Raw genomic sequence first — 26,484 nt, 5'->3', positions numbered from 1 at the left:
CAGTCAGGATGCTCTCTGTGGGGCCCATACCAGTCAGGATGCTCTCTGTGGGGCCCATACCAGTCAGGATGCTCTCTGTGGGGGCCATACCAGTCAGGATGCTCTCTGTGGGGCCCATGCCAGCTTTCTTGAGTCTCCTCAAGGACTGTCTAAAGAGGACAGGACGCGAAGACCGTAAGGGCGCCGCCATGTTGCTCACATGGTGCTCCATGGAAGGAAAGAAACATGCGCAGTTGAGACCAAGGAAGCTGAACGCGGAAGTGTTGGCTGCATAAAGCCTATTGAGCATGTTTCTATCCTTCCATGGAGCACCATGTGAGCAACATGGTGGCGCCCTTACGGTCTTCGCGGCCCGTCCTCTTTAGACAGTCCTTGAGTCTCCTCAGGAAGTAGAGGCGTTGTTGTGCTTTCTTCACCACTCGCTCTGTCTGTTCATGTTTGCATTGCACAAAAGACAGTATACACACTATACACACATCATGGAGGTGGGCCAAAGAATTTGGTCAATGATAATTCATTCCCATATCCCCAATGCATGTATGAATGCCAAATGCTTTGTTGCCTTTAATGAATGCTGTTTCAGGGGATCTAGGGCTTTGAAATGGTAATATTAGCAAAATAATTGATGCAATTTAGATGAAACACAATCCAAGGACGTAATCATGCGAGAGAGTAATAATAAAACAGCTGCACTTTAACTGTTAATAACGTACTGTAGTAGATCAATAATATTGATTGTTTCCTTGCATATTAAGGAGACACAATCAGTTAATGAATGCAAACATTTGTACGTATGTGAGATACTTGTCATACTTAACCTATGTTTCTCTCAGTATAAATTGTCTAAACCTTGTCTCATTTATAACCTTATTATTCCTAAAATAGTTGACCAAGGAACTAATGTTTTTGCCCTCATTTGTCTCTCTGTCTTCTGGCAAGATCTCAAGCAGTTATGAATGTAATTGCGCAAAACCTGGTTAAGGTTGGCATTTGTCTGGGGCATTTTCAAGCCTTTATTAACTGTGATAGTGGAGAGAGAAAATGGCAGAAGAGAGAGATGGGAAAAGCTGTGTGCAGCAAAGGGTCAGATTTGAACACAGGTCAGCTGCTAAGCCTTAATTGTATGCACTCTAGGTGATTCACCAGGCTTAAGGTTCTTTGTTCAATTTGGTCCAGGCGGGCCATGGGAAAACTGGCTTTACATGCTGAATGGCCTTTACATGCTGAACAGGGGCGTGGGCCATTCATGCGTGGTGGTTAAATTGGCCAAAAGGGGACCTGGTGCCAGAAGAACACCTTAGACAAACTGACACCTTGGCAGAGGTCTGTGTGCATTATTCTAGTTTGTGCCTGTGTTTTTGGTGCCTGGCATAAACTTTACATTTTATTCACGTTGGTTTTAACGGCATATAATAATTATTTGTATGGTATATTTATTTGTGTGTGCTTGCGTGTATGTACTGTATGTGTGTGTGTGTGTGACTGTGTGTGTGTGTGTGTGTGTGTGTGTGTGTGTGTGTGTGTGTGTGTGTGTGTGTGTGTGTTTGTGTGCGTGCGTGTGTGCGTGTACTGTATAATGGTTTAAAGATGCAGGGTGACACGTTTTATTTCAGAGCCTGTCAGAGACTACCAGACTCACCCTGTGTGTCTTTCCCCAAGTCCCAGGTTGTAGATTCCAAAAGCCCCCCTTCAGCAATGTCAGAGACTTCTTAAGTGAAAGCCTTCCCACACACAGTGAGCAGGGAATTGAAAACCCACTGCTATTCTTGCGTTCATATTCATCCCTAGATGGCAATAACCACGTAGTAAGGATTACGATGAGAGGTCGCTGACTGAGAATAAGAGACGGAGGCAGCAGTTATTATGCTGTGGGACAGCAGTACAAGATCTGCTGCACAATGCATTGTGAGATTGTAGCTATTTTCGCTATTCATTCATGCAACAAAGTAAATAGTCCTTTGTGGGGATTTGTGTGGGGACAAAAGGGAAACATAATGAACCTATAACTCTAAGCTACAACTCTTAAGCTATAACCTAAGCATCATTATCTGCTGTTGACGTATATATAGGTTTTTTAATAGCCATCTGTTGTCTGCGATTGACGTATATAGATATCGCTTTATATGGATCTGAAACAGCACCGCTAAAAAACAACTATTTGCCCTGAGCCGGTTGCTAGGCAACGCCTTGCTCACCTCCGCACTCACGGAACGTGCTCACGCATGTTATAATTATTATAACGTTATAATTAGGCTCTTCTATGGCTCTTTTCTCGAAAACTAATGTCGCTGTCCGTTGTGCCGGTCAGACATCCGAGGTTCGGATTTGATTTCAGATTTTTCATTGCATCGCGATTGAAGTATAAACGTTTGAGATGGCTGGCGTGAGCTAATGCTAAGATTAATTAGCCTTTTCTTACAATGGCGGTCTGCGAGCGGGGGAAAACGGAGTTACTTGAGTCGTAATCTCCCCAAGTCCGGCCCTGCACAAGCTATTTACCACTTTATGTGATTTTGGCACTTTGTTTTCTGCCTTCTGTTTGGCCCGGAGAGTCCATGATTGACAGAGGTGGATGCGTTGCCCAGAGGACCCAGACTCTACTCTGTTTAATACACCCCGGTCTCATTTCTCCGCTCCACAACAACACGCCCCATTATAATTAAAACTGACATGTCTACAGCACTGGACACCTTGAGTCGCATGCTGGCTCCCAGCCAGCAGCTCTACAGTATATGGAGATGGAATGGTGTTGTACTGTGCTAGGACAAGGTCTATCTGGTAGAAGAGTCAATGACCTGACTGCAGCCTGACATACCATTAGAAACATCAGATGTGATAATCAATGTGATGAAATTTGATGAGATTTTGTTATCACAATACAGAGAAATTGGGGCTTAACAATAGTCAGGATTGTGACATACACATACTGTAGATAAAGCTACAATGATGTTGGAAGAAAAATAAGGTCAGGAAATAAGTACATGCATCTCAAAAGAGGCAATTCTGCAGTCGTCCGATGTGTCCCTTAAGTCCAGTACAATTTTGTTTCCTAGTAATAGTATGACCTACAGAGCCTGACTCACAGTGTGCACATGGTGCACTCTGCACTCTGAAATTCAAATCAGGCAGCATCCTGCTGACTATGCAGTGCATGCCAGTCCCATCAGCAATCCACACTTTGCCCATTGCACTGAAGACGAGCATTCTGACACACTTCACCCCAAAGCTGGCCGTTCTTCCTTTTACAGTACCATCACCACTATAATCCACAACTCCCCATGACACCAGTACACTGTACATTGAAACGCAGGCTTGGTTATAGTTGTGTATGCACATGCCCTTTTTTTCCTCACAAAGGCCTACACATGTGAGAGACACAATCTGTGGTCACTTTTTTTCCCTTTCAAAATGCAATAATTATTTTGTCTTTCTCCTTCTTTTCATGCCCTGGCTCTGTAAGATTCTAACCACCTCTGTCTTTGTCTGTCTGTCTGTCTGTCTGTCTGTTTGGAGCTATAATCTCTGCTGGACCAATCCACAAAGTTCTTGTGCTCATTGCCAGTATAGCTCACAGAAGTACCTCTCTCCAATAAGAGTTCCTGCTTGGACCAGTTCTGTCCTGGCAATGTGCTGAAGGCCTTGAATGGAGCAGTGATGCCAGACCTCTTCAGCCTGTGGAGAAGGAACCAGCCCAGGTTCTTGCTGATGTGGACCCCCACCGAGCCCTCTACTCTCTCCACTGCAGTCCCATACAGTAGATGTGAATGGGAGCATGCTTTAGCCTCATCTACTTTGTTTTCAGAGGGAAGTTGTTGTCCCGACACCATGCATCTCACTTCCTCTCTGTAGGCCATCCCATCACAGTTTGTAATCAGGTCATTGTTATCACACAGTGGCATCTGCAGTGCTGGCGCCAGACAATAATAAATGTATTTCACAGAGGTGCACTTTATTTTTAAACACCCCTAGACATGCTACAAATGCTGCTGTTATAAATATACAGTATATCACGTAGCAGCTACGTCATAGCCAATAAGCACAACAATGCGCCCAAAACAAATAAGTGACATTATGCTGACAAACTAAGTATTAAAACAAAGCACAGCTGCAGTGTGCACAATCCAACCCACATCTGGAGAGCCTGTCTGCATTTGTGTGTACTCCAAATACAGTTGTATCCCTACAGTTGTTCAATCCATCTGGTCTCGCTACATGCCAACGGTTCTCTGAAAAACATCAACCACCTGAGAGACATAATATGTCTCTCAGACCATATTATGGTCTGTGTGGGTGGTACGCAGACTCTACCACCAGTAGTTATAGTGTCCGGTGACAATAGTATTAAAGCAATCGCTTGCTTGCGCAAATTGTAAGCCTGTAAGTCTATTTTTTAATTTATTTTTTAGATTTTGTAAACCATTTTTTCACCCAGTGTCAATTATCTAATGTAATCCTGGGCGCTACACTTCCTCTGCCAACCTGGGGGGGGCAGCGGACTGACCTCATGCGTCCTTCTATGCATGAGGAGTTCTTTTCACCTGACAGGGGAGAGTTTCCCCGGACGGCCTGACTATAGCTGCTCAAAAAACTCAGACATTCAGACAGATATATTTTGTTTTCTTAGGGACAAGGACAGTATACCCAACTCTCAGTTGTGGATACTGTCTAGACCAGGTGCCTTGGGTGTATTAATCTTTTGAAAGTGTATCAGCCCTAGATATTTCCAGTGGGCATATATAGCTGGGGTCTCATTCTCAAAGCATTAATCGAAGATGTTCAGTTTATCTGCATTATAGTGCTGGATACCCGTTTGTAATCGGTGAGTTTTTAGTCCATTCCACATGTTTCTTCTTGTAATTATCCAAATCTTGGCCTCACAAGGTGTAAGCAGTGGTCCTTGCTTTAAGCTTGGCATGCACATCGCACAATCCTGTTAACCCATGGGTGGCTCATCCCAACATCATCGATTGACCAGTTCCATGTAATCAATATTCTTCCCCACTGCTTCCAAAAAAACATACCAAAGTGTGCCAAACCACACCATTACCCGGGGTTAAAGTAGCCTGTTTTAGACCATAGGGTATAACCTGCTCATGAGGTTTAAAAAGGCTAACCCATTTTAACCGTGGGTATAGTTTGGCAGGCGTTAGTCCTATATTTTGGGCTCTTGTCTGCCGTTAGAGGAGCCACAGAGCTGACAGCTCAGTGGTACTGGGTCGCTGCCACCCTTAGATCTCCATATATGGAGCTGACCTGTTCTGACATTCCATATGTTGATCTGACCTCATCAAACCCTGTACACTCAAGACACCCTCCATATATGGCCAGTACAGAATTCATTCATTACTTTCTCCAAGACACATTTCTCCCAAGGGAGTAAAAAATAAATATATGTCATAAGTACTCTAGTCTAAACTAGCACCCCTCAATAAAGTAACCTTGAACCTTGTAAAGGTGGTGTGTTGATATGTATGACTGAGGAATTGTCCAGTGCCTAGTTGTATAGAAATCAGAATTTCTCAGTGTGGCAAGGTAAACCTTGCAGTCTAATATTGTGGCACTGTAGGGACAGAGCAGTGGCCAGAGTCAGCTGTTCATGAACCATTAAAGAGCAATATATATGGATGTGCTGAAGAGGAAGTGCACTCATTACTACTTCATCACCTTGCCCTTTCATATCACAGACCAGCGCCCTCTAAATATGTGTGCGTACATGCGTGTGTGAGAGAGTTTGCGGGATAGTGTAGACTACTAGAGTAGTAGTCTGTAGTCAGTATAGTTGCTATACTGGTTCTAAAAAGTCAAGGACCCCGAAATTGTATAGCCCACGGACCCCCATCTGAAATGGTTCTGAGGCAGATAGGTGAACCAGGTAAGAGATTTATGTAAAAAACAAAAAAATAATAACTTAGCATGACCTGACTGCTGTGAAAATGTACCCCCATGGAACCCCCCCCCCCCCCAGACTGTAGGTGACAGACTGTAGGTGAGAGAGATAGGTAAAACAAACAAAGTGACACATTACCAAGCCCAAAGAACTGGTCATATTATGTGTGTCTAGGATAGCAGTCCTCGCATTAGACAGCAACTCCCCCTGCTGCTTGAAGTGTGCAAGTGGAGTTCAAATGTAGATGGCTCAGATAGATCTGGTCACTGCCGTCCATGAAAAACATAGTTCAGGACCACGTTATAATAATTAGTTTCTAACTAAATATATAGAAAAACGATAACTAAACTGAAACTGTAACTAACTGAAATTATAGACAAAATACCCTTAGTTTTATCAACATTTATATGCCTTTCGGTCATTTATAATATACTCCAACAAGTTTTATTATTGATCTGCACCAACAAAGTGTAGACAATTAAAAAAAAGGAAAAAAAGCAGAAATATCAAGTTTTGGGTTTTTTTTCTGAGTCACTTCTAATTCTGATCTATTAATACTGTAAAATGCCTACAAATACAACAGCATTTCGTTTAATGACTATAGAACGACCGCAACCATGGCTGACGGACGGAAAGACGAATGGACAGACGGACGGACAGGTTCCAAACCTAGTCTCGGCCATGCCTTTTGGCCTGGTGGAGACAATAAGGGAATACTTATTTGATACCATATTTTTACCCAGCGACTTCATATTCATGTGGAATCTATGATTCTCAGGTAGTCCTAATATCTCTAAACCTCGAAGCATCAGGAATGACATTATTATTGTATTGAGTATTCTATAGGCCCATACAGTCTAAAATAAATGCAATAATGCTGCAGAATACACAACAATTTGTGTGCCGTTCTTAATGAATAATCATCAATCAGAAGCTATATGGAAAACAATTTGGTTCCAGTCAGTCAAAATCGCCACACACACTGTTCAAAAAAGTAAATAAATATATGAAATTGAGAATAAGCTGCTAATTGCTTCATTAAGTATTCATTTAGAATGTCACACAGTAGTGTATTGTACTTACCATAGAAGACTTATAGAACAATATTTTGTCATTCGAGCTGTTTTGAGCCATAGAGAAAAGGGGATTCACTCATAATTTCGATGCCACATTGGTCCGACAGACCGACACGTGGCATTGTGTTTGGTTAGGGACAAATTGGACAATATTAGTAATGGGGCAAGCTTGCATCAGTGGCACATCAACATAAAGCTCAGAGTGCATTTCCTCTATCACAAACCATCACGTTTTAGCTATTTCTGGGTCTTGGGTCTCTTGAGTGGATGTTATGTCATGTCCAAATAAATGACTCACCTAATGCACTGAAAAAGGAGAAAGTCTGCACACCATTTTAAAAGCTTTACCAGAGCAGAAAAAAAACATATCGTTGCTGTCGGGAGGAAACCTCATAACTCCATTTTTGAGGTTTCTTTTTGGCATGAATCAGTGCTATTGAACACCCTTTACGTCTGTGTGTTGTTTCGAAAATATTGAACCAATGGAAAGTAGTAAAAAGTGCTCCATTGGACCCTCAAAATGTCTGCAAAAGCAAACTCCACCAACTCTCCCGCTCTCATGGAAGTAATTGACAATATATATTAGAGTTACAACAACAACTTTGATGAGGTTGTATTGCTTTGTTTTAAAAATATATGGTTTTCTTACTGAAAAATGAACATTTTGGTGTTATGAGGTTTCCTCCCGACAGCAGAGATATACAACGTTTCGGCCTCCTTCTCCTTGCTCAAAAAACCTTTCATTCAAGGCACTAAATGATACCATGTCTCGCTAGATTTGTTTTTTAATGTATTTGCCACTGTTGACCTGCATTTTTGCCATGAAAATAATTGTGTAAGTGTTGTTGCTGTTTGTTTTTACTGTTGTTGAGACTGTAGACAAATTTCCACAGGTGGACAATAAATGAAACTAACTAACTTGTAACAAAACCTGGTTGAGGAATGGGATGCCATCCCACAGCAAAATGTGTCTAGGTTGGTGACCAGGAAGAGGAGGAGGTGCCAAGCTGTTGTGGCTGATTCTGGATATTCTACCCACTACTGAGTTTCATAACTGATTGTGTTATTTTTTGCTTATTACTATGGGAGAAAAAAAAACTAAGCATTTTCACCAAAATAACTAAATAAAAACTAGAAAACCCGCTCTAAAAACGAACTAAAACTAACTAATTTAGAAAATAAAATATCAAAATAACGGTAGTGGGTCGCACACACCAAGACTTCAGTTCAAATAGTTTATTTCATATTTGAACAAATAAGGACAAACGTTTCGGCTATCCAGCCTTCACCACTGATGAAGGCTCGATAGCCGAAACGTTTGTCCTTATTTGTTCAAATATGAAATAAACTATTTGAACTGAAGTCTTGGTGTGTGCGACCCACTACCGTTATTTTTTATATGTTTTGAACGGGTAGCGCATATAGTCAGAGCGCGGTGGTCATATGAAGAGAAAATAAAATGTCAAAACTAACTAAAACTAAACTATAATGAAAAACACAAAACTATTATAACCTTGTTCAGGACCTGATTCATTTATCAACTAGCTTTTATGTAGCTTGACTACATGCCTCAGTATTTCCAGACAACATCTCTAACTGCATTTTGAGTCCTTGTCTCTGTCTCTCTTCATCCAGCATTCCAGCCATACATGATGCACCCTCCTGGCCTTGCTGTGGACTGACATTGCCATACTCTGTGCGAAGCCAGACCAGTCTGCGTCGGGGCCTTCTGACATCTAGTCTGATTCATGTCTACATGAGTGATGCCACTCTCTCTTTACACCGCTGCTGTGTCACACACACACCTTGCCAATTGGTAACCAATCCTCTTTGAACATTTCCAGAATAGCCAGCCAGTTCCCAATACATAATTTACTTAAATCAGAAATTCTGCCTCAGTATCTGTCGGTCCACTGATAAATATCACTGCACCCGGAGGATAATTTGTTCATCACATTGCATACCCATATTCATTCACAAAGACGAATGAGAAAACAAGCATTTGATCAATACTTTAATTTAATAAAGTTATTATCACCGTCAATGAGGACCTGCTCAGATAACCAAAATGGCAGTCCTGCTGGGAAGTCCAGTCCAGACGGGCAAGCTGGTTTCCACAGTGTTTTAGTGGTGGTCACTCACAGTGACAGGGCTGTGATAGGGCTGATAAGGTTTTAGCTGAATGGTCACCTGCCTTAAAATAAAGGTTTGGTATGTGATGATTTTATGAGTTATAATAATAATATATAAATGCTATTATAATACTGTAATACATTAGTATCAAGGCTTGGCTAGACACTTAAAGGGACACTTCACCCTTTTTGCAAAAAAATATATGTTAATGACGTTTAGAAGCTTTAGAACACTTTCCTGGGGGTCTTTATGTGTGTAATATGTGGTTTTAGATATTTTAGATTGTAGCAGTGAGCCTGTTGTCTCTGATGTCATGGACACTGGGCTCACTTCCTTCCTGGACTACATGTTGTCTCAGTAAGACAGCTCTCCCCCCTTTCCACAAGGAGGAGCAGTGCACCAAAGAATTATGGGAATTGTAGTCCAGGAAGGTAGTGAGACCAGTGTCCATGACATCAGAGACAACAGGCTCACTGCTACAATCTAAAATATCTAAAACCACATATTACACACATAAATACCCCCAGGAAAGTGATCTAAAGCTTCTAAACGTCATTAACATATATTTTTTTGCAAAAAGGGTGAAGTGTCCCTTTAAGTCCACGGTTATGAGTAGAATAACAAGCTGGGGTCAGTGCACCGTGGCCGACACAAAGTATCCATTAATTAAGCAGCATTGAACACAATCACCAGGGCGTGTCGGATTAGTGACAATGTTTGTTGCCTTCATTGAAAATGATATCTCTTCCCTCTTCCCTTTCTGTCTTTCTATTATGTATGTGCAATATCCCTCCTCCTGTCTGACTATCTAATTATATGGAGATAAGAAATCACTCCCTCCATCTGTCCTTCCGCTGACTGTAAAAGGTCCCTTTAGTCCCTTATACTTCTGTCCCTTTCCCATAGTTCTGCATTCTGCCGCAGGCATTCATTTGATGAGATGGATAAAGAGGCAGACTGCCAACTTCCCTGTCTCATTCCACTGGCTTCCCTCTCACTGGCCGTCTTCCATAGGCCAACTAAAGAGTGGGCAATATTAGTGCCTTAGCACGAGGAGAACAAGTACCCAATTAATCAACCAATCACACCTCAAAGAGAGACCTTTCCCATTAACAGTACAACCAATAGCAAGGTCCCCTGCCAGAAGGTAGTGAGTGTCTTTTGATCAGGTTCTGGCAGAACTTAATTGACAACTCCTAAATCACTTGCTAGAAAGATCAAAGATATGGAAGAGCTGAGATAGAAAGTGTTTTGTATCTATCAGTGATTCACAAGTGAGTCATTATCACTGAAATATTCCACATAGACGGGTAACATGCCAATTAAAGATGAAAAGAGACACTGAAGTTTGAAAACGTGTTCATTTTCAACCAAAAAAAAGGGCCCCCAGCTAACTTCAGCAGAAACAAAGGTATGTAGCACTAATGAGACACAATAGCCTTATCAGTGAAGACAAAAACTACACTTTACGTACTCCATTCAAGCAATAATTGATCCGAGTTTGTGCGCGCACACACACACACACACACACACACACACACACACACAAGACTTCATATCCTCTAGCCATTATTTAGTTTGATGAGCTATCTGCTCAGTGCTCAAACGGTTCCAATAAACCATACTCCTAGAATCTATTCGAGAACAGAACTTACGTACAAGTCTTATCCCCCTGGTAATAGTTTTGCACTTGAATATAAGAACTCAAAGGGTGAGGATTATCTACCGTATAAATCATTGTCTCTTGCATCTTGGTTCTTTCTCATAACTGCAACTCAAATCCCAACTGTATGGAAAAGCTGCACAGCTTGTTCCAGGACCATTACTTAAGGTGGTATCTCTAACTAAAAGTAAAACCTTCATTTTACCAGTGTTTTACATTTAGACAGGTATCTTGGGAAGAAGATGAAAAAATAAAAGAAAATAACCATTTAGTCATTGATGGTTAAGTGGTTGACAACTCTGAAAAAACACCCTGAAGTCCACTCTCATCAGTATGGTACCATCTTCCTACTGTATATACAAAGAGGACAACTCTCTCCAACAAAGTTTAGAGGCCAGCAGGTTAATAGCCCCTGCAGTGCAATTTCTGCAGACTGCAGCTGCTGCTGCACTGGCCAATCCTACACATTGGTCAGGCACCTGTTTAGCAGAGATCAGAACTGGGTTGTAAATATGTTCCTAACTTCCTACTCAATCGTTATACCCACCGAGCGAAACGGTGGGTAAATAGATTAATAAATAATAAATAATAGTGGGTATGCGTGTGACATCATCATCATCATCATACCCGGACGTTATACGGGAATGAGTTTACAAAAAACTAAACAAAACAAAACAAAACATCTGATTTACAACTCTAATTGCCACTCACCTTATGCACATATTCTACAACAGGGGTCTGCAACCTTTTTCACATGTGTGTGAAGTGCCATGTTTTCATTTTGGTGATAGTCAGTGTTCCATAATATAATTACGAGACCACATCTAAATTAAATAATCTCAGCTGATTTTGATTGTCCAATGTCCATAGGACACACCAGAGCCTAGATGGCTCCGGGATACACATAACAAGTTAACAACCTTAGAAATATTTTCTTTCACAAGATCATGATGTAATGATCATTAAACTTGAATGTACAATTATGTGCAGGATGTAATTTGTAGATGTGAATGGACTTAATTTAACTGACTAAACATTTTTGGAATATTTAATTTTAAAGGAAAGAAAACTTCTCTGTCTCACACTTATGCCAGTGTCGTGATCATCATCTGGTCACCCTCCCCTGTGCCAATGTTGGCACCCGTGCCTAAGGTTGCCTACCCCTGATCTATAATAAATAATGCTGGCAACTGCATGTGTATCAGAGGAGATATGTGCTCATCTACATACCCACGGGTGGGGACCAATATTAACTCAGAGAGGCTCAACGCTGTTACCATGACACTGAGAAGTCAATAGGCGCGAGGGGCAGACTATATGTACAGTACTTTGAGTTGCAAGAGTCCAAAGATTTTCTGGGATGGTATTCTGCCAGGGGGCATGGTTCCCTCCCCTGCCTGTCTGCCATCCGTTTCCATCTCAGTAAAGCAATGACTCAAACCCTCCAACGGCATTCCTTACATAAACTTAGTTTGAAAATGTTTTTGCCTTATACAGTGGTGCTTTAATGTGTGTGTGTGTGTGTGTGTGTGTGTGTGTTGTTTTGGCTGAATATATAACCAAATAATAAAACATTAAAAAAACTTCTACTATCCATTTCAAATAGTTTTTGTGTTTTACAGGTTACAGACAGTTACTACCTACAAAGTGATGGAATAGTCACAGACAAATAAAAGTCTTTAGGTGGTCTTGGATGCATTTACATTCCCAGCTAATATGTAAATGAGCCGAATGAAATATAGCTAACATACCAGGCTCAAGCCACAAACCACCTTAAACTCCCGATCCGATCCCACAGTGTCTGTGTTAGCCGATACCGATACCGATAACAGTGTTGTGATCTCGTGTTGTGTTTATAGCTATCTAGCTATACTGTATATCTCGTGTTGTGTTTGTAGCAGACTCCTCACTCAAATGTGCACTTGCAGTTTGGGCAACTCCAAAGCAAACTCCACATGGACATTACAATCATCACAGATGTAAGAGCATGAATTACTTCTGAATAACTGCTGTATGACGAGAACCTTGAGTGAGTGTGTGTGTGTGTGTGTGTGTGTGTGTGTGTGTGTGTGTGTGTGTGTGTGTGTGTGTGTGTGTGTGTGTGTGTGTGTGTGTGTGTGTGTAATGGCTTAACAGTATGCATCTTTGTTTGTGTGTATGTGTATGTACAGTATAGCTTCATCAAGTGTGTGCTGCTGATGTAATTAATCTGTGTGTGCGTGTGTTGTGTGGTCTGCAATAAGGGATGCAGGGCAGGCTGATTTACCATCTTAGTTGTTTATGCAGTTGTCATCATGCCAATTCTTCATTATGGAGATATCCTGTATATGCATGCCACTGACAGCATTATAAAAGCCTTGGACGCAATCTATCACAGTGCACTCCGCTTTATTACAGGAGGAGGTTTCAGAACACGTCACTGTGCACTATATACCTCAGTAGAATGGTCTTCTCTGGCTCTTAGAAGGAAACAACATGCTACCCTGTTCATGTATAAAGCACTAATTGGTAAACTACCTCTGTATTTAACAAAACTGCTAGATCTCAATACATCAGCTTATGGTACCAGATAAGCTTTTGTTGAAGGTGCCAAAGACTACTACTAAATTGGGAGATACTGCCTTCAGGGTGTATGCTCCACATTTATGGAATAATTGTCAAAACAAATTGAAGTTGAATGTCCTTCTTTCATTTACTACTTTTAAAAGACTCTTAACTGACCTCACACTAGAGGAAGGCATATGCACCTGCTTTTTGTAATATTTGGTTATAAGGTTTTTTCTTTGTGTATGTGCATTATATTTGTTGTACTGTGTGTCCATGTCATGTATGTAAAATCATTGCTGTAAATGTTCTTGTTTGTATACAGGGCGCCATTGAAAAAGAGACCCTGCAGGTCTCAATTGGATTTCCCTGAAATAAAGGTTCAATCCAAAAAAAAGAGGCCCATTAAGGAGCTCTCTGGACTGCTCTCCTTTATGACATCAAATATTCAGCACTCCCTCTTCCCACCCTTGATTTGAGCTAAAAGTCATGGCTACGCACAACAACACATCCTGTTTACCTGCATACAGCAGTCTAGCTCATCTGCCAGGTAGTATATCAAGGCTGTCAGTACACTCAAATTCAGTGTTGATTTAGCTCAGACAGTGTACAACAAAAATGAACAAAATGGACCCGTGTAGTGAATAGTGATAATAAAAATAAGAAAACATCATATGTATTCCCCCAGCTTCAACTAGCGGATTAGAATCAATCCATATCAACCAGGAGACGTTGTCGGCCATTGTCCAACGTGTCGTACTTGTACCTAACTGTAAACCTAACCTCGGTCATAACCGGCCACGCAAATAAACATAAAGCAAAGCTGTTGTATAGTGCAGTTTCACAATGTTTCCACATTTCCTAATCGCAGCCAGTAGGCTCCAGTAGAGCCTACTGGCTCCATTGCATGGCCTTGATGAGTAACCTACTGGTGATGGTTGATAACATTCGAAGCGGGTGATTCAACACACGTACGTCCGACAATAGAAAATAATGGCGAATCTATAACCTTCGCCAAACAATGGTTAGAAAGGCACTGGCCTTAGAGCCGGAGCTGGTCCCCTGGTGGCCCACTGGCCTGATGTGTTCAATGCAGAAGACAAATTCTGTGTATGTGCGAATGACAGGCCAATAAATACACTTGACACTTAACTTCACACTTGACAGAGCTTTACAGCATCAGAGCAGTCAGAGCGCCACAGTTTAGTCCCAACTTTCAGGTTCCAAAATTGCCTGGAACTTCTGCATCATTAACCCCACAAAGAGCCTCACTAGCCACCTTTTGATAAATGTTCCAACTTATAGAACCAACTTTTTACTTGATATTTATTAGCCAGCAATTCTTATCCAATGTTCAAATTCAAATGAAACAGTCTCATTGTGTGACTCCTGTGCATATTGGCCCACAGTTGCACAGAATGGCATCATGAACCTTTTTTAGCTCATGACTCTGGAATATTCTCTTTGCATGTCTTTTCCCAACCCGACCCCCAGGACTTACGTGCTCCAGCTTCGCCTCCTTCTTCCGGAGAAAGATGCTGGCTGAGTAGTCCTGCTGCTGGATGGTGGAGTAGGCAGAATTGGCCACACCGACATGAGGAGCTGGGGCCCCGACCCCCAGACCCCCAGGCCCACGGCCCCCTCGTGGCCCTCGCACCCCTCTACTCCCCATGTTAACCGGATGCTGGCCGCGTAAGCTGCGCTGGACTCACTGCGCTGGACTCACTGCGCTGGACTCACTGCGCACCTCAATTAAATGTATTGATCCAAGTGTCCGAAGCCAAAGACTAATGTTCTCGGTTGGAGTGAGCCGTGTAAATTTAGCCTGATCGCACCTTGAACTCCATTCTGAGCATGCCTAAAAAAAACATTACATTGGCTCAGAAGTCCGAAAGAGAGAGGGATTCCTCTACTAAAGCACTGAGCATGTGTTCAGCTGTCTACTGACGAAACAAAACAAAAACATCACAGGGCTGATTTCAAACTGCCATTACCACAACCACTGACATCACACTGAAAGGCTTCCTGGGAGGCACTATACATACTTCAGGCACATTAGTGAGATGCATTTGCTCCCATCATACCCTCGTTATCCCTAAGCTCCCTTTCCTTCCATCAGTGCTGCTGGTTTGTCGTGTTCTACATCCACAGGCTGAGGCATGAAGGCTGAGGGGAAGAATCCTTCTTCTCTGGATTCACCTTCTCAGCACCATCCCTCGCTGTCCTGCTCCCATGTGGATGTGTGCCATGCTGTGTTGTCCTGCTTGGTTCAGCTCTGCTCTGATCCGCTGCCCGTGAGCTCTGTGGTGCAGGCGAGGCACTCTGGCTACTTTGTGGATGCAGGGCTACCACTGCCACTCTCAGGGAACCCCTCATGTGTCTGTGTTGTACTAAGGGAGTGTGTGTGTGTGTGTGTGTGTGTGTGAGGGAGAGGGGGAGGGAGGGGTGTCAAGGAGAGGCAGAGAGAGAGAGAGAGAGAGAGAGAGAGAGAGAGAGAGAGAGAGAGAGAGAGAGAGAGAGAGAGAGGAGGCGGCAAGATGAAAGAGATGGAAGGGGAGAGGGAGGAGAAAGAGTTATAGGAAGACAAAGAACGAGGGTGGGTAGTAAGAGAAAGAGTGATTAGGAGGAGAGAAATATGTATGTGTGTGTGTGTGTGTGTGTGTGTGTGTGTGTGTGTGTGTGTGTGTGTGTGTGTGTGTGTGTGTGTGTGTGTGTGTGCGTGTGTGTGCGTGTGCAGTGATGATGATGCTGAGGAAGTGCCAAGTAGGAACCCCGCTAGGACCCCCAAGCGAAACGGACACCAGTGGAGTCAGCATCCCTAGTGAAATTAAAAGTGTTGGGAACGCACACACACACACACACGACGTCTCAAATCTCAACTAAACAAGACAGAGTCTAATTACCTGTCCAATCTTTAGTAACAGTATAGCAGTTTGTGAACAAAGCGACATGAATCACACTGTATATAGTGGTGAAGCTTCGGCTCAGCAGTCTGAGAAGCCCAAGAGAGGCTGCTTGTGTGCATGTCCTAGTGTGGTGATGGTCTATGCTTCATTTTCCCACGTGGAAATGACAATCTAAGTATTTAATTGCTAATAACAAAAAGTGCTTCACAAGGAGATGTTGGTGTAATTAAGATTTTGGTTGGTGTCATTTCGTACATTTTCAACTATGACCCAACTTTCATTACTTCATCCGGCACTTCACGTTGTCATGCATAGCCAAAGGTGCCAATTGTGACATCATGAACATGATAGCGACATGAGTGAGTTGTTATTGGTCTACTTTTGAGGGGCTCCTACTGTACCGTTCAGGGGTCTGCTCATAATTCCAACATCCCATTATTCGTTACATTAGTTAGTGTAAGGTTAAGGACAGACAAACTGTTCTCAATGACACACCAATACACTACACATCTATGATCACACATCGTCACATCGTCTATGATAGTGTATAGTATAGTATAGTATAGTATAGTATAGTATAGTATAGTATAGTATAGTATAGTATAGTATAGTATAGTATAGTATAGTGCAGTACTATCATGTAAATGAGTGCAGAGTGGTGCAATGAAGCAGCAGTCTTTTTCCTCTCCTCACCTTGATCCATGACCGGAGCGACAGAGCTTCAAAATCCTAAATGGATCACAACTGGCATCTTGACAAAAGCACACTTACAAGCATGCACGTGCCTGCCAATGTGGGAGTGCACACACACAAACACCCACACAGCTCCAAAGAAACTTTGAAATCATAGAACCCCCTCCAAAGTGTTCTTTGACCTCCCTGAAATGGAACAAATCCATCTTAACTGTACTACATGCCTCAGAGCCCTGCAGTTGCAGTCAGGCACATGAAGTGCCTTTCTATTCTTTATGATCGAATATAAAGCTTGCACTTGAAAGTGCACTATTTTCCAAAAAGTATTTAATGGCCACATTGGACTGTGGGTTGAGGATTTTCAAGAAGAGACATGCCAAGTTCTTAATATTAACATGACATACTAGAATACTAATACAGGGGTTCCAACAAAGCTCCATGACGCCCATGCCATAAATGGCATGCTTTTGCTAAAAACAACCAAAAAACTACCAACACCATATAAATAGGATAATAAACAACCAGACCGTACAATATTCTAACTAACACCATTAACTATTAACTCAAATTCAAACTAAATAGTGCAATTAATGACAATGAAACACATGTCTGCGCCCTGAGGCATGCTGGGAAGAGCTGTACAGACCTCATTCTTCCACGATGGGTCGAACACCCACACCCAAAAGGCAAGGTTCTACACTGACCCTAAAATAAAAGGTCCGCCTGGGTCTGCAGTTCTTGGCTGAAAATAGCAGCAGCCAGGGTGCAGCAACGCATCGATTCCTGGAGTGTGGTCTGGTGTTCCCACCAAACCAGGAGCAAGTGGAGGTTCAACTTCATACTGGCATCGAGGGGTTGTCCTCGTCTTCTTCACTCCAGCCACCAACAGACCTCCTGGAACAGCTGGGCCTCACTTTTGCCCTTCTGATCATTGTGGAGCATCCGAGCAGAACATTTTTATTTACCAGCTTCTATGCTGTGGCAGTGTCGCTCTGATCTGGGCCCACATACTGTACTCTCTCTGGTCACTAATCTGTTGCCAGTCTGTAGTAGCCAGTACCAGATAACAGGCACAGGATGTTGGCCCCCCGCACCCGCTCCTGGGCGGCTCCCACCTGATACTGCTGTGCTGTAGTGGAGTTTGTCCTTCTGTACCAACAGGACTGGGGTGGCCCAGTGACCATACCTGCTGCTGCCACCTCTTCAATGTTATCTTGAGTGCTGGTCCAGTTTAGTCTGGGTACAGTCTTCCAGTCGCTAGCAGCAAAGATGTCAAGGAACTGCAACACTCACAGCTGGTACCCGTGTGTGGGGTTAAGGCCATCACTCTCACCAGCATAGCATTCTGGTGGCTGGCTGGGTTGGTGTGGCTGTCTCCTCACCGGCTGGCATAGCAGGCCGATGTACAGTAGCGGTACGCTCTCTGACTGTTGACGTTGATGGGAGTGCAGGCTCAACTCAACTTTATTGTCAATGATGCCATATTATGTACAGGACATCAAATGATTGAAATTCAGTTTCTCTCCACGACTCCGAGACCACAGTGTAGGCAACAGCATAAAAGTACAAAACAAAACAACATTAAAAATATTATAGCATAAAGAATTCTGAAAAGAGCACTAAGAATGTAACAGATTTGGGGGATCTTTGGGAACAATTGCAAAGTAGAACAGATGTTGATGTAGTGCAATTAATGATAATGATAATAAGTAATATATCATCCACACCTGATGAAGTACCAGTTTTGACCGAAGTGACCAGTGACCAGAAGTGACCAGTTTTGTTTTCTTCTTTTTGGTATTTTGTACTAAGTTGCAAGAGCTGTGTGTGTGACTGTGTGTGTGTGTGTGTGTGTGTGTGTGTGTGTGTGTGTGTGTGTGTGTGTGTGTGTGTGTGTGTGTGTGTGTGTGTGTACGGTATGCTCGTGCTGCTGATGTATGGGGGTGGAATGGGTGAGTTACACTCAGGACTTTTTGAAGGCAGAGTGTTCCATCCATCAGCCTGATGGATGAAACTGTTAATCAGCTAATCGTTAATCAGTAAGCCCGCTGGCTGGGCCAGGCTACAATGGGTTAAACTGTCTACAGTATGTATAGTTCTTTAGTTAAGATATTGGGGAAATGAGATGGACACAGGAGAGGCAAATTAAATGAGAGGGAAAATAATTTCATCAACGGACAACCAGACCAAATTAATTGACTTCTCTAAACCTAGAGAATTCATTAAATATGAATATATCAACATTTTCTCTCTAATTGGAGGATACTCCATTCTGTTTTTGTCCATTCTATCATGCTTACCCATGGGCCATGGCTAATTCACTTCACAGTGGTGCATAATTTTTAGTTTGTGCCAATCTATTTTACTGATGCAAAATAGTATTTGTAAGGCAATGCCCGTCTCTCACTGTTTTTACACATCTAAATGTGTACACATTTCTTAGTGTATCGTCAGGAGAATGCCAGCTGAATACTCAATGCTGGCTAATCAGATAACTGAACATAACCCTGGCCAACTCTAATCTGTTTCGCCCACAGAAACAACACAATGAAAAGATAGCCAAGATTAACTTACTTATTTCAATCTCTGACTTCACTTTTCAGGTTAATCTTAAAATGTAAAATAAAAGTATTATTCTTTCATCTATACGTAATAAATACTATCTAACTAAAGACTATCCTGACATAGCCTAATAAATAATCCTCAATATGTTTTGGTTCTGGCAATCAATTCATGACATATTGAAACTATATATATCAATATCAAATTTCATCTTCTGTATCTGGTTGATTCAAATTTAAATATGAGTCCTGAACATGGACATTTCTTTGATATTTTATTTTCATATATATGGCAAAATATTTTTACTTTTTGTGTGGAGAGAAACATTGGGGGCCCATAGTATCGACCCCTGGGGGACTCAGTCAGTTCAAGTAGTTGCATATAAGTATGACTTGCAGGAAGAAAGTGGATCGGTTTTTGGAGCTGTGGTCCCCTTTTTGTCTTTGGAATCTGGTGTCTGGAAGACTTTAGGGTATGTTATTTGACCTTATTGGATAATTAGATTAATACACGATAATCAACACTAAAACTTTAATTTAGAACACAGCCAAATCAAATCATAGTTGTTAATTAGTTTGCCTCTTCTACAAAGTTACAAGTTACTGTCGCGTGTTGCCATTCTCTTGTATTATTTCCCACCACGGAGTAGCCTTGCATCTCAAAGGACAGGCAAGACTGTCAGCAGTGTCGGTAGGCCAATCAGAGGCAGGCGGGGCATTACCATGTCTATGCTCGGACGTAGAAAGAAATCACGTGTGTCAACATTGTCATTGTCGTTTAATGTCCTACTGAGAGTATGGTTTTGATCTTGTCGTATGTACAACATACGTACTTACGGTTTGCATGGACAGATATACGGGCAACTGGAAAACATAATTCCTTCCTGCATGGCTAGGGTTAGCCGGCAGAGGCATTTAAAGGAATTTCAATTTAGTCACCCACGTTTAGGAATCCCTTTGATGAAATGTTACATCAAACGTTATTGGTTCAAAACGAGCCTTAAGCCACCTTGAGCTAGCTTGGTATAATTTAAAAATCACATTAGATGCGGGGTGGTGGGGGTCTAGCTCATCTTCTCACAGGACCGTGAACACAAGGCATGCCTGTACATTGGTGGTAAAACATTAGGAAACAAGCTCCCATTGGGCTCTCAAATATGCAACAGTTTAGAAATTGTAGTGTTTGATAAGGGGAACCAATGGGATCATTTTGTTCTCATGCAGCCCAGATTTCCAACAACACAATGAATGTATTTGGGCATAGCTCACGCTGGGCAAGACATAGGCCTACTGTATTACTGGCCTACTGGTATTTTGGCTGAAGTACCACTCAAGGAAATCACGTTGACGCTTTACAAATCTGTTTACATCTCCGTGAATGTTGCGATTGGTCGAAAATATTCGTATCCGGGGGAAATACATCTGACGGATGTTCCGGACCGACACATCCGCCGATAGCGCCTCTGCCTTAGGTTGTGACCAGGCTTGTCTCTTCGCAGATGAGTAAGCCTGGGACCGAGGCTAGGCATAGCTGCATTGGGAATATGGTTATGGCTGAGTCAGAGTAACTTCAGAGATCCGCCTGCTCTACCTGCATGCATCTTACTGTACTTCTAAATGCCCTCTATCTGTACCTGTAACTTAAACTGCAGTGCTGTCTCACTCTCTGGTGCCTGAATTTTCCTCGCAGGATCAATAAAGGTATCGTATCTATTATGTATCAATCTAATGTAATGCCACTTGACAGAAGAGCTATAATTTGCAACATTAAGTCAGCGTAAAGAATGTTTCGGACCCACTGTCACCACAGGTGAATCAATCCACTTAACTTGATTCCACTCAACTTTCCTCAAACTGTTGTTGTCTGTATGGCATCCTCTGACTGTATCTCAGTCAGTGGATGCCAATGGTTGATAAAGACATAATTGCCAACATCCCTGCTCCTGCACAGTATCTATGCTCTATTGTTTAGCTATTAGTCATCTAGAACATTCATTCATTAAGTAGAACATTAAGCTGTGCCCAAAGCATCCTGTCTGTATGCCTTAATTTAAAAAATTGCCTAGCCAAGAATTTCACTTCCAGACAAGACTCATAACTGGAATATTAAAGCTGTAAGGACGCCGAACAAAAGGCAGCATCACTACTTCAGAATAAGAAGCAAAGATAAACCCTGCCTGCCACACAATTCTATTAGTGGATTATGTGTTGACAAGTTGACAACACATATCTATTTTCCACTGTACATACAGTACTTTTGCTCTTTCTCATCCTATGTTAATTTGAGAGCTGGTATACTGGAATACTGTACACTGTAAATCCATGATGTTAATTTAACTCTTGAGTGTTGTCAGTGTACAAATGTAAACAAAAGGTACGTTTGGCAGAAAATCATCTCAAACTACATCAAATGAATGCATATCTGAACACCTGTCAGCCCATTTCATATAGCAAACTGCAGTCACACTACTGAATGATTATCTTACCTTCTGTCCCTAGATACGAAAAGTCTCTCCATTGTAATTGCTTTTTCTGTACAGTATGTCTCTCTCTCATCTCTGGAGTAGCCACTGATAATAATTGTTTAAGGTTGAGCGACACCAAACCCATGCACACAGCTCAAGGCGCACAAAGAGGGCACACATACATAGCTACTGTATAATGTAACTACTTGCGCGTTGCACACTAGTGCGCAAGCCGAGCGCGCAAGTACTGTCGACCGCTACGAACTTTCAAATCTCAGCCTCTCTGTAAATCATTGAAATGAAATACTAAAGTCGGGTTATAACTGGCTGTCAATGGTGACGTAATTACGATATGTTTCAATATTGGTTGGGTAACAGGTAACGTACAGTATGTATGTATACATGTATGTAAGTTGTAAATTGAAAGTACTATACTGTGGTCGGCTGGCTTTTTTATGTGCGCATGCTTGGTAGGTATATATACTGTATATGTTGATGGTGACGTAATTAAGATATGTTTCATGGCTGTCGATGGTGACATCATTAGGATATGTTTCAGTGTCGGGTGAATTAAAGCCTGTATGTATACATGTATGTAATCTGAAACCTATTTGTATTACGTCACCATCAAAAGCCAGTTATAACCCGGCATTGATACATATCTTAATTACCTCACAATCAATACATACCAAGCATACACATGCATTCGTACCAGCACGACCACATTACTTGTGCGCTCTGCTTGCGCAATAACACATTTATTTATTGTTATTGTTGGCACAGTTTTGCTTATATTGTTCAGTTCACTGCTCAATCCAAATACTTTAGCAGAACAGTGGGGTTGTGATACAATACAATTAGTAAATTCTCTACACAACTCAAAATTACAGTAAAAACTCACATCCACCATCAGCTGCCACGTCGACGCTTACAGAAGAATACAGTCCCAAAAACCAATCATAATGATTGGACACACAGCCTCTATGACCTGTCCTTCACAATGGTATCCAAACATTACTCAGCCAAACCTGCCTTAGCCAAAATCAATACCAACCCTCCAATCGGACCCCCAGAAACGATCGACAGCAGCAAAGAACCAAAAAGGACTTTACCTCCATCCCTGCTGAATGCCCTTAACTGTCTGCAGTCCATGGGGCAATGCGACAATATTTAAACCAACCCAAAAACCAATGGAGCTGTATCCAGACTCCAGAGACAGTGGAGCGGTTATCCCAGGACCCATATGTGCCATTCATGGCCTCTGCAGAACCTTCTTCCCTGTGCCTCTCCTACACGGTCTTCATCTTCCCTGCCCGTTTCAGTAAAGAAAACGCAAAAAAGCGTGTGAGCAGTGTAGAGAAAAAAGAATATCTGCATGCCATGGTCTCTTTTGTTTCCGCTTTAATAGGTTTTTAAATGTTACAGTATGTCCCATATCTGGCTTGCTGTGTGCTTTCTCTGAATAGAGAAAGGTTAATGGACACTGTGCTCCAATGAATGAGAGGATTAACTGCCTTTATGCCCTACAGCCAAGAAAATACCCCTGGACTTCTACTAAGCTGTGTTGAAAAGTTTGACAAGGATGAAGCAGCAGTATTTTTTGATAACAGCTTGTGTGGGCAGCTTTGGGCATTTGTGACCTACAGGAAAGTGAACAGCAATTCCTAGAAGGGGAGCAGCAGCAGCATGAGACATTGGAGCAACCAAGCAAAAGTAAATAAGCAAAGCAAGTTATATCCTATCCCCATTTAAAATGTTTAAATTAGATTGGTTTAGAATAGAAATGTGGAGCTGAGGCAAAGAGTTTTGTCACTGAATTTGCTCTGTGCATTTCATACTCATTATTTTTGTGTGCACTTCCAGTCAGTCAGTCGTTTGGTTTGTCACCAATGGTCATGCCTCGTGAGTCGTGAAATCACGTGACATCATCAGGGATGGAGATCCCATATATGGAGATATATGCCCATATATGGAGATACCTGATGTCATCAATATTGGCCAGCAACTGTACATCTGACTTCAAACCTCAAACCCTTAAATCTCCAGAGCTGACCTGTTCTGACATTCCATATGTTGATCCTTCCCCATCCATCCTTCCTCTTTGATGTCTCCCTTTTGATTGATACCTGTCCATTTAACCCATTCTGACCTGAGATCAGATTCTAAAAATGTCTTCTACATCCTGACGGTTTTCTGAAAAAGCTATGTTTCTATGTGAGTCATTCTTCGATTTAAAAAAAATAGCTAAAGCATAACGTAATGCTAACACCAAAAGGGGTTCCCACCCAAAATGGGTTAAACTCTAGACAGGCCTGCCCCAAAGTTATTAATGCAGCCACGCCCGGCGGCCGGCGAAAACTAGAGTTCTCAACAGGCCTGAAAATTAAGACCCGGCCCTATCCGGGCCCTCATCAAAGCCTGTACACTCAAGACACTGCTGCCGCTGCCACCCTAAGATCTCCATATAGGGAGCTGACCTGTTCTGACATTCCATATGTTGATCTGACCACATCAAACCTTGTACACTCAAGACACGCTCCATATATGGCCAGTACAGAATTCATTCCATATGTTGAACTGACCCCCCATGCCATGGCCCAGCAGTCTGCCGTCACCTAGACGGATGCATGCATGCGCCCTCGCCCTCAGGCGTCTTACTGGTGTTCATACTGTATATCAGGGCTAGTTGGCCCGCGGAGCGCCCCCTAGTGGCCCTTGGAATAATTTTCAAAAAGAAAAAAAATATATATATACTTTTTGAGTGGTGCAACCACTCCAAGGAACAGCAATGTCCGTGTTCACCTATGTGTGTCTGTGACGTTAATGAGCACCAGTATATGACTATGAGTACCAGTAGGGGCGCTGTTGTGCCAGAAACAGAGAGAGGGATAGTGCTGCACTGTTGAGAGAGAGAGAGAGGTGGGGGGGAGTTGCACCACTCAGTTCACAAGGGTGTGATTTCTTTTTAAAGAGCGAAAGTTACAGGTATGAAGTGTGCGATATATAAAGCGCTAGATTATCATAGGCCCCCGACCTAACTGGTTGAATACCCCTGATAGATTATCATAGGCCCCCGACCTAACTGGTTGAATACCCAGATTATCATAGGCCCCCGACCTAACTGGTTGAATACCCCTGATAGATTATCATAGGCCCCCGACCTAACTGGTTGAATACCCCTGATAGATTATCATAGGCCCCCGACCTAACTGGTTGAATACCCCTGATAGATTATCATAGGCCCCCGACCTAACTGGTTGAATACCCCTGATAGATTATCATAGGCCCCCGACCTAATCTGGTTGAATACCCCTGATAGATTATCATAGGCCCCCGACCTAATCTGGTTGAATACCCATGCTGTATGTGGTGGTGAATTGTTGACAGAGTTTGGTTCAGCAGTTTTGATTAATGGGAATATTGAATTTAAATACTTCTTCTCTTCTCCATGATTATAGATTCTAACCCTCTTTCTCTTTCCTTCTCTTGCCGAACCCCCCCCCCATAGTTGAAGTCTCCAGTGCCATTAAATATCCATACAGAGTAGCACAAGAAAAGAAACTGCATGCTTAATTAACTCAGCCAGGAGACACAGTGGTCTGTGTGCACTGTATTAACTTATTTAGACATGGCTGGTATTTGTGAAGGAACAGAAAAGCTTGGTACAATTTGTGACAAACATTAATAGGCCTCCTGAATTTTACATTAGTCTACAATTCAAAATTTGGACCAGAGCGAGATTACACCTATAGCTAAAGTTGAGAGAGAGAGCGAGAGCGAGTGTGTGTACTGTGTGTGTACTGTGTGTGTGTGTGTGTGTGTGTGTGTGTGTGTGTGTGTGTGTGTGTGTGTGTGTGTGTGTGTGTGTGTGTGTGTGAGTGAGTGAGAGAGAGAGACTCTTGCATGGCAAAGGCATATGTGGAAAATAACTCGAAGCCACAGTGCCACACAGCTTAGAATGAAGATTGTGTGAGAGGTTTTGTTAAGAGTTTCTTCATTGTCTGCTCACTGTGCTCAGCTGAAAGGAGGGTCTATTGTGTATTTTATAGTAGGCTAGCCTACAAAACAGAACAATATAGGGATATATTCTTCGACTACGCTTGCACCTCCTGGTACCACAGCACCTCTAAGGCCCTTAAACCAAGATGTACCTGACTAAATACTTCCTTAATGTCAATGAAGTCCACAACCACAACACCAGAGGGAGTTCAACAAACCTTGTGCAACCCAGATTCGGCACAAACAAGGGACTAAATTAATTTCGCTCCTATGCCACCAAAATGTGGAACGCCCTACCAACAGTCATTAAGACATCCAAATCCCTTGACTCCTTCAAAACTGCTCTCAAAGGGCACCTACGGTCGGCTGAAATTCTAAACTGGCCCCCGTAAAATCTGAATCCCCCACCTAGCTCTGTTCACCCTCACTGTATAGCCTATGTTTCTTTTCCCTTTTTACCTCCTATGATGATTTCCTTTTGACTATATAGTTGTGTATATTGACGTACGGCTCTAAATGTTTTGATGAATTGAAAATGGTGTAATGCTTTATGGTGT

General features: G+C 42.3%; 1 protein-coding gene across 1 annotated transcript in view; it reads right to left on the bottom strand.

Annotated features, from left to right (window-relative positions):
* The window catches only part of LOC308328849 (inactive phospholipase D5-like), a gene marked incomplete at its 5' end in the record, with an annotated part of 108,224 nt that extends 93,249 nt beyond the window's left edge, over positions 1–14,975 (bottom strand). The window contains one exon of the mRNA XM_080782956.1: positions 14,805–14,975. Coding sequence (XP_080639082.1) covers positions 14,805–14,975 — 171 coding nt within the window. The remainder of the gene's footprint in view (positions 1–14,804) is intronic.
* Between the last annotated feature and the right edge of the window lie 11,509 nt (positions 14,976–26,484).

This window comes from Protomyctophum bolini, assembly GCF_963924005.1.
Source record: "Protomyctophum bolini genome assembly, chromosome: 14".
In the NCBI taxonomy this organism is placed as follows: Eukaryota; Metazoa; Chordata; class Actinopteri; order Myctophiformes; family Myctophidae; genus Protomyctophum; species Protomyctophum bolini.
This window is presented reverse-complemented; position numbering and strand designations above follow the sequence as displayed.